At 37.9% G+C, this 15,326-nt stretch overlaps 2 protein-coding genes across 6 annotated transcripts; one reads left to right on the forward strand and one right to left on the reverse strand.

Moving 5' to 3' along the window:
* The first annotated feature begins 17 nt into the window (after window positions 1–17).
* Window positions 18–9,821, forward strand: LOC105664153 (uncharacterized). 5 transcript variants are annotated; one of them, XR_013038711.1, is made up of 3 exons: window positions 18–4,425; window positions 5,766–8,622; window positions 8,762–9,821. XR_013038711.1 is itself a non-coding variant. In XM_076533451.1 (2 exons), exons 1-2 carry the CDS (start codon window positions 4,285–4,287, stop codon window positions 5,946–5,948), a joined length of 324 nt encoding a protein of 107 aa, XP_076389566.1. In that variant the 5' UTR covers window positions 18–4,284; the 3' UTR covers window positions 5,949–8,742. The 5 variants fall into 5 exon arrangements, 1 of the variants encoding a protein (XP_076389566.1); XR_013038713.1 differs by lacking the exon at window positions 8,762–9,821 and having other exon boundaries at window positions 5,766–8,332; window positions 8,411–8,742; XR_013038712.1 differs by lacking the exon at window positions 8,762–9,821 and having other exon boundaries at window positions 5,766–8,332; window positions 8,426–8,742.
* Tnpo-SR (transportin 3) lies at window positions 9,622–14,821 on the reverse strand. The gene is made up of 18 exons (XM_003708401.3): window positions 14,549–14,821; window positions 14,069–14,272; window positions 13,829–13,986; window positions 13,672–13,744; window positions 13,468–13,599; window positions 13,158–13,390; window positions 12,921–13,065; window positions 12,708–12,854; window positions 12,398–12,633; window positions 12,188–12,327; window positions 11,924–12,115; window positions 11,601–11,839; window positions 11,376–11,516; window positions 11,106–11,317; window positions 10,871–11,027; window positions 10,620–10,787; window positions 10,434–10,546; window positions 9,622–10,361 (listed from the first exon to the last, which is right to left on the reverse strand). Exons 1-18 carry the CDS (start codon window positions 14,663–14,665, stop codon window positions 10,301–10,303), a joined length of 2,868 nt encoding a protein of 955 aa, XP_003708449.1. The 5' UTR covers window positions 14,666–14,821; the 3' UTR covers window positions 9,622–10,300.
* Between the last annotated feature and the right edge of the window lie 505 nt (window positions 14,822–15,326).

The raw sequence follows: 15,326 nt of genomic DNA on the forward strand, positions 1-15,326 counted from the left end.
ACGCAGAACGATGTGCGAAAATACCTCTTTCACGAACAGCCGGCGACGAACTGGCCGATTGGCCGTTGCACGGGGCGCAAAACTGCCGGTCTCGCGGCGCGCCGCTACTACCCATCCTGCACGATGTAGACCCCACCGAGCGGCCCGATCCTAGACGAACGCGCACGATGCTGATCGGAGCTAGCCGAATTCGAGCGGAAGCCCACCGTGCCGAGAACCGCCGAAGCGCGTCGAACCTTTGTACTTTCCGCCCATCTCATCGGGAATTCCTGTTGGAATCGCCGCCACGGTCGATCCTTTATCCGTGCGCGCCACGACGACGCTCCTCTATCTCTTCTGTGAACGTCTGACGATGAGTGCCATGCCGTGTGGGGGGCCAGCGACCGCGATCTACCGAAATTTAGCCCGAGCTTTCCCACCGAATTCGAGGAAGATATTTCGTGCGCCGCGCCACGCCGCGCCACGCCGCGCCACTCCGCGCCGGAACTAACTGCCATCTCCCTGAATACCACGAGCTGACTTCGCGTTCGAAATAATTTCGAGTTCGACCGTTCGCGAAGAAAGGATCGAAACGAAACTTTTGCCTCGAACCAATTTTGTCGATTACGAATTCCTTGTCGTTTTTCTGTAACGGTAGCGCACGAATTCGTGGTATTGTCCGACTTTTCATCGAGTCGGTAATGCTATTTTCAGGAGTAGGATATCTTTCTATTTATTGCCAAATCTATCGACCAAGGAAATTGTTGCAGCGAAACGCGCACACTCGAGGGCTTCGTTTCGCCAACACTAATGCTTCAATATTCTGAAGACTCTGCAGTATACGCTTGTATACGTGGGATATGCATATAGACTTTAGTCGTTATTACACGATCTTGTGCAATTGCAAGCGCCCGGCGCCAGCTCCTTCCTTGCTTCATACAAATTTCAACGCTTACAAAGTAATAGCGCGTATCTTCATCCTGATATTATTTTACCCTTTTCTGTGTCTGGGGAAGATTGTGCGTCCAATTATCGGGTAGCCTTTATAAGTGGTCCGTGAACGAAGGTAAATGGAATATATAAATGATGAGCGAATAAATGTAAAACTTCTTTGGTACGATGAAGAGAGAGCTCGATGGGAGTGGTGGAGACGCTTTTAAAGATCCGCGAGAATCGAAACGTTTCATTAAGTATCGGTTAATAAATCGAGCTAATAAAGTCGACAGGATTTTTAGTTTACATCTTGAATCACGGTCGTACAAAGGGATTCTTTGTCTCGTTTATGAGATACGCGACGATTGAGATGTTATCCGACTAACGAAACGAAAAGAACTCCGGAACCCTATTTATCCATGCAACTGAATTCGTTTGCTAATAAAACGTTGTGATCTATAAATGGACGGCGGTCCATTTGCTCCGGGGGAATTGAAGAGCAGATCGATTCGTCTTGAACACCAATCGTGAAAAGGGAAAAATCTCGAATAATAACGCGAGAGCGGAGTTATTCTTTGCATCGACCTTTAAAACTTATCAATTACCGAACAGACCATTGCAATTAATAGTGAAATTATTCGCGATAACGGAATCGGATACGGACGTCGTTAACTTTTTATTCCGCGTACCGATGCTTCGATCGTTACCTCCCGATCACACTGTTCGATCATTCGCGAGAACGATCCGATTCGGGACATCGTAAACTCTCGAGCCACAGCATCGTCGAGTGTGAGGGTGCGTTTAGACCGAACGAGCAAATTCTTTCCCCGCTTTGGTAAAATTCAAGCGTAGGGTATTCTTCCGTCATTGGACCACTGCCCAATTCGACACGATTCTATTCCGTGCAATTCGAGTAGCCGCAATTCAATTCGACGCTATTCGATTTAAACTCCATAAACATCAGCTGGCAATTATCTGTTTAGCGTGACCGGACAGTTTGCTCGATGAGTCGTTTACACATGGACGAGCACCAACGAAATATCTTATACTCGTTGCTGCTCGTTTACTCGAGGCGTACCCTGACACTCTACCGACACCGGATCGAATCGCGGTTGACTTCGGGACGCGAAAAATTTCGGTTTACGCGTACGAAGAGGATGAAAAAGAGTTAGTAAGCTGCTGTCCGACCGCGCATAATTTCATTTGGATCCGGTCGTGGACGTCGCAATTTGAGAAACCAGCTGGTATCATTTGATGTGTATGGACTGCGACGGTAGAGTTGCAGAGATGGCTGGTGATGGTGAATAGGAGTATCGAGGGGAGGGAGCGAGGATGACTGGAGGCAGATAGGTGACAAGGGGATGGGCCTTCAGTGGGGCGGACGGAGAAACATCCAGGGAAAGCAAGAAAGGGACGAACGTGAAACAAGGAGGAGAGAAAAGGGAATATAGAGAGTAGCATAGAACAGAGAAGGAAAACGATAATTTGTCATGGAAGGGGCACGTGGTAGAGAAGCAGAGAGACAAAGTAAGAAAGAGAGAAGAGGGAGAGACTGCTGGGTCCTTCACCCGACGAACGAACCGAACGAATAGCTTGTCGCTGCTGCTGCTGCTGCTTGCATTTTGCTCGCCGCTGGACTGCTTGCCTATCTGTCTGCTCCGAACGATTATTATCGCACTGATCTGGTACAATGCACGAAGCATTACATACTAGGTCCGTACTGCCGTTATCCAGGTTTCGACACCATGCGCGGCTGCGGAATTTCCCATTCCTGATTAAATTTTCAGAAGCGCTCCTTGCACCTGTGTCTTTTGGACAAGCTTATCCAGTCGAGTTCCATCCGGTAATTACAACCATCTCTAACTAAGGCTACATTTTCACGTGACGGTGAATCTTTTACCAGCGTGACACGAAACGTCGTGTCACTCTCGCGGACACGGTCGCGACACAAAATCCAATGCCAGGACACCATAATTTGGATTTAGTTCCCTAAAAGTTTTGAACGTTTTACGAGTATTCCTATGACCGCGTTGCCGAATAAAGAGTCGCGTTTGTTAACTCGCGAGCAGAAAGAGATACAGAGTTATTGTTGCAAGGGGTGCCGCGATAGAACCAGGCAGGTTCTGTATTCTCAGAAACGATCGGACTTCTCGAAGGAAGATTAAGGACTTATGCAAACACGTCAGTACACGCGTTCACGTTCGAACGATAGGTCTTACAACGTGGCTATAGAATCCGCCAAGTAAAGCTGTCGCGAAGGAGATACCGAATGTTTTGTATGGACGATTCCCGGCCAAGCCATACCGTCACTGAACTTGGGCTATACGCGACGCTATCGCGATCTTTCTCTTAAGAACCAACAGTCGTTGGAGTACAAGGATACGTCTCATCGTGAATAATCTATGTATGTACATTAGGCGTATCGAGAAATATTTTGTTCGCACATTATGTAGACAATTGCGCGGAGAACTCTGGCTTATTTATGTCACGATATCTCCTTAAGAAAGTTGCGAGAACAACCCTTTAAATTTAAACGCGTGAAAGTTTTTTCAACCAACGAAGACATTCCGAAGGCTCGGATAAGCGATGGAAAGTTCATTTATGGCTAACTTACCTATGCGAAAATTTGAAACCGATACAAATCTTTATGGACGAAGACTCGAAGTTTCGAACTCCCAAATTTCCAAAGTCCCAAAATTAGGTATCCCTCGATCGACAATTTCGATGCCATCAGATGCTACAACAATGACCAGAGACGTGTAGAAACTATATATCGTTAACTGGCCAAACACAAGGCACGCCTAAGTACATCTATGCACTTGATACGGAACACAAACGAGAATGACCAAATGCTCTTTGAACGTGCTTCTAAGTCGATTTTCCGGCAAATAGGTTCAAAAGGAACTCGGAGCCAATCTCGCTGATTGGTTAATGGCAACCAAAGCTGAAATTTGTAACATTAGGCAATTATTTGCTTTGGAAACCAGCTATTACTAAGTACATTGGATTGCGGTCCGCACTACGGCAACCAACGTGTATCTATTATTCATACCATCTATGTACTTTTGTCTCTCTATATTTTCCAAATGTTTTCGCGCACACATATGCACCATCGAGTTATTCACTTTGTGGAGCTATTTCATTAAGTAATTTGTAACTTCTAATTTTTTTGACGTATTACTGGCTAATTTGCAACCGCGGAGTTCTTTTTCTTCCCTTTTATTTATTATTCTTTATACTCCCCAGATTCTCTCTCTCTCTTGAACTATGGTAAATTCGCATCAGCCATCGGCCGGTGCCAATAACGTACCAAGGCAGATGGGAAATGTGGCGAGAGTTTGGTGGTTGGTCTGACTGCAGTGGGGGAAAGGGATGCTTACTGTCTGCAGGGCCGTGTTCATCGATCAACGAACCCGTCTCTCGTCATCTCGAATGATACCCAGTCTTTCACCTACTTTGCTAACGAACCGCATTATTGATTCGAATCGTACTTTACCTTCCATTGACGAATCGGTAAAAACCTATTGTCATATGCCATCTTATTCTTATCGCGTACCATCGAATGCTGCTACATTCTTTTTCGATGCATACAAATTTCTTCTACCCTGCGTACGTATTTCTATGAACGTTCGAAAATAATGATACGAGAATTTGTTTGTTCAGTTTATTTATTTTCGAAAATTAATTCCATCGCAATGTTAAACGAGAAATTATTAAAGAAATATCTTTTCGTATAATTTGAGATCTTTGATTCTGACAAAAAATTATGCATGCGTCGTAAAGATAGGGGCCGAAAAGGTTCTGCATGTTAATTTCAAGGTGTCTGGAGACCTTGAGCGTCTATAATTACGCCATATAAAAATGAAAGAAATTCTTTGCAAGTTAGTCGCCGTTTCTTTGTTGGAGCATTTCACGCGAAACTTTCGAAGGTTAAAATTTTCAACGTTGCGATACAATGTTTCGATTTGAACTATGCAAATTTCTTTTTATTATTCATTACGCCGTGAAAGATATCGAAAACATAATATCCCGTGCAGAAATGTTAAAAGCTTAAAATGACGAGACGAAACCTTAAAAAGACTAACGGTAAGAGGGAGTTATTAATAATTCGTGTTTTTTGAAAGATGCAAATAATTTTTGCAAATTTCTTCCGAGTATCTCGTTCGCGTAGACAAACGCGTAGTTGCAATTATATCGAAAGAAACAGTCAGATAATTTATTTATACAGGGTGGACGGTGGTAGAAATACTTTTCTTTCATTGCGGAGAAATGCTACGACGTAGTTACCCTGGAGCCCCAGAGACAATAGAAAGCCACGTTCTTATCTTGTTAACGTCACTTCGTTCAAGCTCGAGTGCAACGTGAAACGATCGTCACGATGCTCGTTCTTCGGAACGACCCTGACAAAGTCTGACTAGACGGCCAGACACGCGCGAGACGGTTTAAGCGTTTTGTAAATACTATAATAAGTCTATGCTTCTTATCGCTATATCGAACACTATCGTGCATGGTAATGGATTCTAAATTTGTGCATGTTCTCAACTTAGTATTGTACATGCATAAAACAGCATTCTATTATTGTACGCTTTCTCGATATCTTCGACTCTCGTGTCGATAACCAAAACGGAATCTAGAACGGGGCTTCCTAAACTTTCGTGGGCCAAAACCCGGTCTCGAAAACGGTATTTCTTCGCGATCAACTCGCTCGTTTCCGGAGTTCGAAAATTTCAAAGTTCCAACTTACCAAGCTCCGAAATTTCCAAGTTAAGGCCTCGAAATCCCGATACGAGAAAGTTCGAGTGTCTTAAAATTCCAAAACCTCGAAGTTTAAACGGCTATAACCAAAATTGCAGGTTCGAGACGCGGTCCATCGTAGTTTAGACGTTAGCGATGGACAAGTAGGCAGTAAACCTGCGACAGCGTACAAAGAACGTGGGTTGATGGAAAAGAGAGAAGACAGTGTTCAAGAAGCAGAAGAGAAAGGAGGCGGAGAAAGAAAGGAAGAGATAAGAAGAGAAAGAAAGGGCGAAGGGTGAGAGGAAGGAAGAAAGGAAAAAACGAGAAGCATTGGCAATGCAGTGATACGCAGTGGCAGCAGTGGCGCCGAAAATGCAATGCGGTGCGCCGGAACGACGGCGTCGGCGTCGGGCGTGGCGGATAACTGACCTCGACTCGTCTAGCCCGGCCGCCCCTCGCGTCGCACCGTTTCCCAACGTTCTTAGGCTGCGTTCACACTCTTCTGCTCGCTTCTGCATTTTCTTCTCAACATCAATTATGACCAATTCTTTTCACGCGATCATTCATACATTCAATATTTATTCTTCGATCATTATTTAAATTTTCATTTATTACTTATTGTCATGGCAATTAGAATTTTTGTGACGTTAAAAATTACCTTATACGGTAATTTGACTTGTAACTAGACCGTGGATGGACATCAAAGTCTATGAAATAAAAATAAACCATGTTATCTGTAGATTGCAGTTCTCCATGTAGATTACATGGTATATTTATACTTTGCAGACCTCGGTGTATTTGTCAGTTCTTTATGTAACTGCACAAACATTCGCAATTATGACTGTAAAAAGCGGAATCGAACGTCACGACGTTCTACGACAAAACATTGTTTGCTTAATAACGCTAGCCAAAAAAAAAATGAATGGCAAAGTATTTATCTTGTTATCCAGACAGAAGTTAAATAGCTTAAGTATTTTTGGAAGTATTTTAGTGTTATTAGTTATTGTAATGAGCATTTCCAGTAAGGTGTAAGGTCTGAAGCAAGGTGAACGATGCCTTAGGTCTATCCCTCTGATGCAGCATCGTGCCAGTGAGCCCCCACTATTCGCGACGTCGAATACCACCACTACGCGCCACCACTGGTAACTTCTTTACTCTAGCACACGTTACCGTCTCTCTTTCTCCCTCGAAAGCTTTCGTTCTTGTCCTACGGTCAAATGGTCGCGTTACCCCTCCAACGACGACCTTACTCCCTCTACACCTGCCTTACACCCGGTCCCCACCCCTTCGTTCCTCTCGTATCGTCACTGTTCGATTCTTCTCTCCTCTGCTCTCCCGTCTGCTCTTCTCGTCTCGTCGCGGCCTTCCGCGCCCCTGGCAGATCGGCAGACAGCAGTCTGACTGTCTGGTTGCCCGGCAACGCGCCACTACCCGTCGCCGTTGACGTCGCCGTCGCCGTCGATGAGAGAGGGTGAATTCAGCGATAGTTACGTGCCGCATGCTGCACGAGCAAATGCTACCAAGAGATACCGATCAAAAATTGGCTAAATTCCTTGTCTTTCCATGCTACGGGAGATGTAAGTTCCTTGCGATTAGAAAACCTACGAGGATCTTAGAGAAATGCTAGAGAAAACTCGAGACAACTTAGACACCGAATCAAATCGTTTACCGAACACTGTTTCCTAATCGATTAACGAAACATGTGTTATCTAAATCATCGACGTGCCCATCAAATTTTCCCTCATTGTCACTTTCCGTTTAAAAGCTTACTTCGAAATACGGATCATAAATTTTACTTTATTTATGACTACCGATCAAGGTTTAGCTTTGTTTCGATTTTGGAAAATAAGTGACAATGGAGATTTGCAATCAGTGAAAATATCAATGTGGACGTTGTCATTATTCTTCATTTATTACTTATACCTAAAGGAAAAATCGTATTGTTTCGAGCACAAGGTATGCCGGTAGAACAGTTCAGGTATAACTAGGTACTGATATTATCTACGAGATATACGAAAGCAATGGTTCGTGTCATTGTTTGAGTCGAAACTAAGATTTTCAGGAATCTATTCTTCGAAATTTCTCCAAGGAACGGTATCTTCCGAAGAATAAAAGAACAATGCCGAAGGTAGTAAGGAACGAACGTGTACACAGTTATAAAGCTATTAAACGTCTTTGTCTCTTGCTTTTACCTTTTATTTTATAAAAGATCGATATTTCTAATGTATTTATACCTTCCCTTGGACAACAATACACCCCGGGTCCGAGCAACAGAAAATGTCTGATACAAAAAATTTGATTGTATTTTAATCGGTTGATTACGAGACAACAAAAATGTATAGACTGACTAGTTAACTTGGTTATACGTTGCAACAACATTCCTTTGTTAGATACCAATTCCTTAGCCAATAAGGTTCGGCTGTGTGACTCATAACACAACTGCTCAGTGACTCAGACCCTGAGATTGCCAGCAATGTCTTGAGACGTGGCATCCGAATCTAAATCATGAGTGATGCTAAGACCTCCAAATACCTAAGACTTTGGCACCCTGGGACTTGAAATTTTCAAATTTCCTCGCTTTCGGGCTTTGGAAAATACTGCGTTATAAGCGGATGGGTTGCGAAAATTTATTTTCGTTTATAAATGTTTTTGGAAAGACCTGCTATAAAAGATGCGACAAAATGTATGCGCGAATCAATGGCTTAAATATGTCTCCAGTGAATTTCGCGAAACTAATAAAAATGTTTATATCCTATAAAAGACTTTATGATTGTAGAGATGTATAAAAAAAAAAATATGAAATTGAGTACGGCACTAATTCAACAATTATGCATGACTAAGTTATTATTAATCGCTGGCTGCGATGGTCATTGACTGAAATGGCTGTGAATCAACTTATCTATGGAATGCTTCTGTTATGCGTCGTGTCGCGTTGCATTCTTCTGACGTTGGTTACAAAACACGTGTTATTCCGTAAGTAACGTATTTTCAGCATTTATTTCGTTATGTAAGTTATATACATATGTATACCTTCTTTTTCTACTACGAATAAAATCATAAAAGACTGCGTTCCCTTTTATGTAATTATTTTTCTGTTTTATTGTCATTTCAGTGTAAGATTAAACATTCATTCTTTTAAGTAAAAAATATTATTTTATTTGGAATATGTCAAAAATTTGTTATTATAAAGCGAAACGTTAGCATAAATGCTAAAGTAATGCTAATCGTCAAAATATCCTTATACAGTTCAATTATTTTCAATCTTAAATAAACGATGTTCTTACCAACAGTAATGCTTATTTTCATTAATGCCTTATCTGTACATTAACAATTCACAAGAATTTAATGACCTTATAATATGTAAATTATTTGTACAAGTTAACTATCATATAAAATGAGTATGTTTTTTATATTCGAATTTCATTGCATAAACGAGCGTGTATCTTTGTTGGATTCGCTATTATACTCTCTTCATTTACATATACAGATGTTGTAATGTCATTTAAATTATGGTATATGGTTACAGATATATGTATGTGTGTATGTATATACACGACAAGACACAAATTGACTGAAATATTAACAATGTTTAAGACTATTAAACATTTCATTTTTTATGTATTATTCATACAGTAAAACGTTAGACGTGTACATTCTGTCTCGCTTATATCTTTGTAATATATCACATCATACTAATCTTAAATATGATCTAAATATATATAAAATTATAATTTTCGTGACGTGTGAAAAAAATACAGAAGTGAGAATAAATTGTACATATTATTCAATAAAATTCATGCATATGTTCCATTTCTTTAATATGCATATACAACTGATTTATATTACGTGTATTTGTATTTATTTAGGTGTTCATTAAAATTTTTCTTCTACAAATTCCTTTGCTCTCCATATTATTAGTCGTATAAGATAAAATGTTCATAGTCAAAGATTTTTTCAACGAAACAAACATAATTATAAAATAATGTTTTGCAACTTAATATATTTTAACGAGTGAAAAATTGAATGACACACATTTTCTATGTTACAAAACAATTTCGTTTCTTCGTAATCTTATTTTTATAAATAAGATGGAAAGCACAAAGGTGTATAATCTGATATTTTAATGTTTACTACCTACACCTTATCTACAAAGCATGTATAGTATCAAATAATTGTAAACGGCTGACTAGACACATACCTACTGTGTAATAGGTAATTCGGATGTTATTGTATATTACTATCAGATCGTCAAGCATTGCGAGAAACGCATACAACAAAACTATGCTAATGACCGTAGATAACTGAAAAGTGAATGGAATATAAAAAAGTTCTACGCTTAATATATTTGTATGAAAAAATGTCTGTGCTAAAAAAAAAATGTTACGTGTGTGTAAATTCGAGAAATATATCTTATAAGAAAGTTGACTGAATTTTATCATTTTTACATACTTTGTAAGGGAATGTGCAGATAGTAAACAAGTACAAAGTATTAAAAATTTTTGCTATTACATTTACACAGCATTGACTCACCAACATCGTGATAACTTTGTTTTTCGATACCCTCAAACATATTGCTTATATCAAGGGTTTTGGAAGATCTTTACTATTCATAATTTTGACAATCTTCACCTTAATTTTACATCGAAATGCATCAACGATACAAACGGGCAAAATTACGTAAGGCATGGTTCACGGATTTTGCACTCTCCGCCCTATGAACAAAGAAATATTATGAAAATTTTAATAGATGGAAATATAACGTTAATAATTATAATTTCATGTACCTAGTCACCGTATTATGAAATTCAAAGAGTTGTTCGGGTTGTGCCGTGGGAGAACCACCCGCGTTTTGCGAGGGCATGGTTTTGATGGCTTCTTCTAACCATTTCGATAGCAGCTAGATAATAAATATTATGTTAATTATTCGCGAAAAATAATTCATTATTTAATAAAATCTAAATAAGTCTTACTTCTCTATTGCTTAGAGAAAGTTCAACAAAAACATCCGCTACGTCAGATAACATGTAAGACGACAGTGAAAATACTGATGCATGAAGTAACCTTACGACCAGTGTTTGCCCCTTCTCTTTTAATATACTTTGGACCAATTCCCTTCGCATCGCATAGTCTGCCCGGTTCTTAACAAATAAAAAAATATATAATAAAAGTTAAAATCGTAAATCGGTCAAACAAAGCACTTGTACTTTCGATTTTAAATTACCTCATAATTACGTCCACAATGTAAAAGATCGTAGAAGAATTTCATTACCGATACATTTGCGTCTCTATGGTCTAAGCTGCAAGCCATCAAGGCACAGTCAATTATACTTTCTATCACAACTGAGTGTAAAAAGGGTATAGGAGCCCTTTGAAGGAACCTATTTTTAAATACGAACATATTTATTTGGAAAATGAATTTATAATTTATAAACTGCAAGAATAATGCAATTATATACCTTGCACATAATCTAAACAAATCGTCTACCGTATCAGGATGATTTTTCAACCCATCCTGCTGCTGAAGTATACTGAAGGTAGGCCCTAAAAATGCTTCCACCATTCTCAACAAACCTGAGACACATTCAGAATCTATAGCATATTCGTCAACTAATATTGAACCAAGATATAAAAAACAACTATGTTGGTGAGCTGCATACAATTGCACGATCTGGAAATTTACAAATTAATTAAAGCATATTCTGTGTCATTTATAAATAAAGAAATACCTGTTTGACGAGCGGCTCAAGTAGATGGGCGGAATGTTTTCCTACACAGCGAACGGCAAATCTCAAACAACGACAACACCTTTCCATCAGTTTTGCGTCATGTTGATATGTTGTGCATACGTTTGATAATATGGGCCACATCTGTATATAATAGCGGTATTAGTCAAAATAAAGCCATCTACTTATTATCGAGATTGTAATTGCGGTACTAATAGCAAAACCTACTTCAGTTACAGCACTTTGGCAAGGGTGAGGTTCGTTAGGATTATCAATTTGAGGATCAGTATGCCTAAATATAGCAGCTAATCTATCTAACCATATCACAGGATCAGTCTTTGTCCCTATTTCGATCGGTATTCTACGTTCCATAATTTCACATAACGGTCTCGCTTGAAACCAGCACAATTCCTTCATAGCTTGGGTAAGTTCTTCGCGCGGCAAACTCGACATGATGATTGCAACTCCTATTGCAAAATAATAAAATAATGTATTAAAACTCTCTAAGTTAATCTACTATTTTTGTGAAAATAAATATTGAGTTACTTTACCCTTAAGTAATCCAATAGCTGCATCATTACTAATAGCAAAATTGTCAAGAGATCGTGCAATTTGCAATAATCCTGGAAAATGTGAAGCCATATGTAATGGGCAAGCTGTACAAATACTTAATAATGCTCCACAAGCAGCGCTTCCTAAGCCTTTTTGACTTAAACAAGTCAGGAGAAAATTTAAAACCGGTTCTGTAACAACGTGTAAATATGAACACAACATGACTAGAAGGAACTATTAAAAAAATTGTTTCAAAGCTTTACCTAGCGATTGAGGATGACTATTTATCCATTCACAAAGTTCTCCCAGTAAAAGAATACTTGTATGACGAACTGCTATGTGAGTATTTTCTGGCAAATTTAAAATAGCCTCTACTACTTTTGGAACTACGTCATTTTCTTTCCTATAAGCATACGTCGTAAAATTTACATCGTGGGAGTAATACTTAATGCAAGTTTGATACAAATACTCACGGTAAAATATTTTTTGCAACAGCTTGCATTACAAACAGGGCTGCCTCGGTTGAATCCCATGTAGGTATATGATTAGGTTGACCCTGGGGGCCTGGACCACCCGTTAAAGAGGAAAACATTTGCCGAAAACAGTGGCTACTTCCAACTACAAACACCACATCTTTGATCAGTTCCGAAACACGATTTCTGAAATCTGCGAATTCCTCTCCACCAGCACCCTCTTCTACTAGACCCAACTGTTTACAAAATTGATATTTGTAGCATTGTTACACAGAAGGTACAAATTAAATTAAATATTACAGCTACTAACATGATCTGGTTCCATTTGGCAGTGCCTACATAATGCTCCAATTAGTCTCTGAATATGTGGCCGAAATACGGCATTAAGGTCATCACTATTTTTTTGGTATAAAATTTCAGATAAACGATACCATAGATTAAAAGTTATTTGCGCCACCTGATACAAACGTAATATATGCTATCAACCGATAATAAACATTGGAAATAAAAAACAAATACCTACTTCATAATCATGGTGTCCAACACAAACTAAAACAAGGTCAAGAATTTTAATAGCATAATGTTGTTTTCCTCCTACACAGCCATTTACCATGGTTTCTAGAAAAGTCTCAGCTAATTCCGTAAAAATGCGGCAATAATTTATTGATCTAAACAATATTAATGCAATAATCAAATAAATATTTCATTTAATTTGTAAACTCTACTGCATTTCTAATTACATAGAAGAAATAAAGTTTACTTGTCCATATCTTCGTGTGCAACAGATAAGTGATACGGTTGTTCTAATGCCATTACACTAGTGAATAGGAAGAGCTGCAATTGTTGTAACTGTATATCTAGCTCCTGATTTACATTACTATCTTTATTATCACGACTTTTACTATTATCTTCCTCCAGAACTTGCAGAATTACGCATATGCAATCTGCAGCTGCTTCGTGTAATTGAGATCCAGTCATATGATTCCCAAGTATCTAAAGGATAATGTATTACACGTATCATGTTCAAAATTTACTCAAATTGACTTATATTCATTATTGAAATAACTTACTTGTAGAGTATATACAATAACATCACTTGTGGGTACAAGAGGTATAGCATGTACCGCGATCCAACTTGTAAAACATCTAAGAATTGTTATACGAATTTGTACATTGTCTCCACCATTCTTTAAACACATTTTCTGAATATAGAACGAAGATTAATAAAATGCAATTAAAATATTAATATTTAAATACCCTCACTAACTACTTACCAAAAATTCTGTTACTGTATCTGCACTTGCATTGAGTTCAAGTAATATATGTTGTCTACGATTAGCTCCTAATCTACATGATTTGAATAAAAAATTTAGTTAAAAATGTAATCAAACATATTTACAGAATTTTTTTACTGTATTAAGATCATTATACCTGAGAGATCGTGAATTTACTTCTTCTGGCAATACTGTCATCACTTCAAGTAATGGCCACAAACTTGCAGTTGACCCACCAAATCTATTAATTAAATCAACAACTGGTTTTTGCCAGGTAGACATTTGTAACGCAAGATCTGCTAATGCTAAACATAACTATAATAATTTTTCTTATCATTATGATTATTTAAATACATAATAACAATATTACATTATATGAAATATGTTATGCAAAAACCTGTGTAACAATAGCAGAGTTGGTATGTTCATTAATTTGGGATATGTGGTTCATCAAGGAATCTCTTAAAGAAATATGAGCTTCTGCAGGTAATTCTTGAAAGCATAGCTGTATTTTGGTACGCATTGTTTGTGCAGCAAAATAACAAGATTGAATATCTCGTTTTTGCTGCAGCATCTCATCTGCTATTTTCCATGCAAATACCTAAAATAATACGTATATATGACAATCATTATATTTCCAATTTATTTTCTGTGTTAAAATTTTGTACTATACGCATAAAAGCCAAGGAATAAAAGTTTTGCAATACAAGGTTAGAAAGTGTTCCATTTAGTTATTTCTTGATCATAACTTTACATATAAATATCATGAAATTGTCAATAATTTCATAACTGAGATGTAAAAGTACAAAATAACAAACGTACGAGATCAGGAAATTCATAATAGCTATTACAAAAAGACCGCTAACGAATCATTTACCGATTTTTGTAGTTCGTCCAACCATTGAGATGTTTTTCCTGGTCCTGAAGGATTTGAATTATTATACAAAGAATATACAGCCTGGTAAACAGTTTCCAGGTCAGGTGGTGACTCCATTCTTCAAAAAACTATTATTTTCCCGATAATATCCATACAGTTAATTTCTACTGACAACAGATCAGTCGCGTTTCGTACCGCGTTACATACAATCTTTAAGTCCAACCTATACAATCACCAAAAAGTTCTTGTTCACGTTATCAGTGCTTATTCTGCTTTATCGACTTATAACAAATCATTTTTGTTTATTAAATCCCATTTATATAAGTAATATAAAATATATACGACAAATAAGAATTTGTTAACGAAAAATTATTTCTTATAATCGACATATAGTTTCATTTACTTTATATCAATAATTTTCACATCGAATTTGAATTTGCATGGATTGTCATGTACGTACATATATCTATCAATCAGAATTTAGCTGATATATGTTATTATGCATTAAATATTTATATAAGATTATAAACATTTTTTATATTCCATTTAATATAAACTTATAATTCAGAAGAATGCACGACATTCGGTGTGTTGATTTATTCCAATAATTTTAAACAATTGCACAGAATTCCAAAAGTACATAAATAATTCTTTGTAAACTTATAGTATACATTTTTCCAAAATAAGAAGGAAAATCGCGCTCAAAAATGTTTACTTTCATTGCAAGCTGTTTGCTTTATTACAGAGCTTTTGGAGAAGTGTGTATCACAAATTTTCA

The sequence above is a fragment of the Megachile rotundata genome, chromosome 7, assembly GCF_050947335.1.
Source record: "Megachile rotundata isolate GNS110a chromosome 7, iyMegRotu1, whole genome shotgun sequence".
NCBI classification, from domain to species: domain Eukaryota; kingdom Metazoa; phylum Arthropoda; class Insecta; order Hymenoptera; family Megachilidae; genus Megachile; species Megachile rotundata.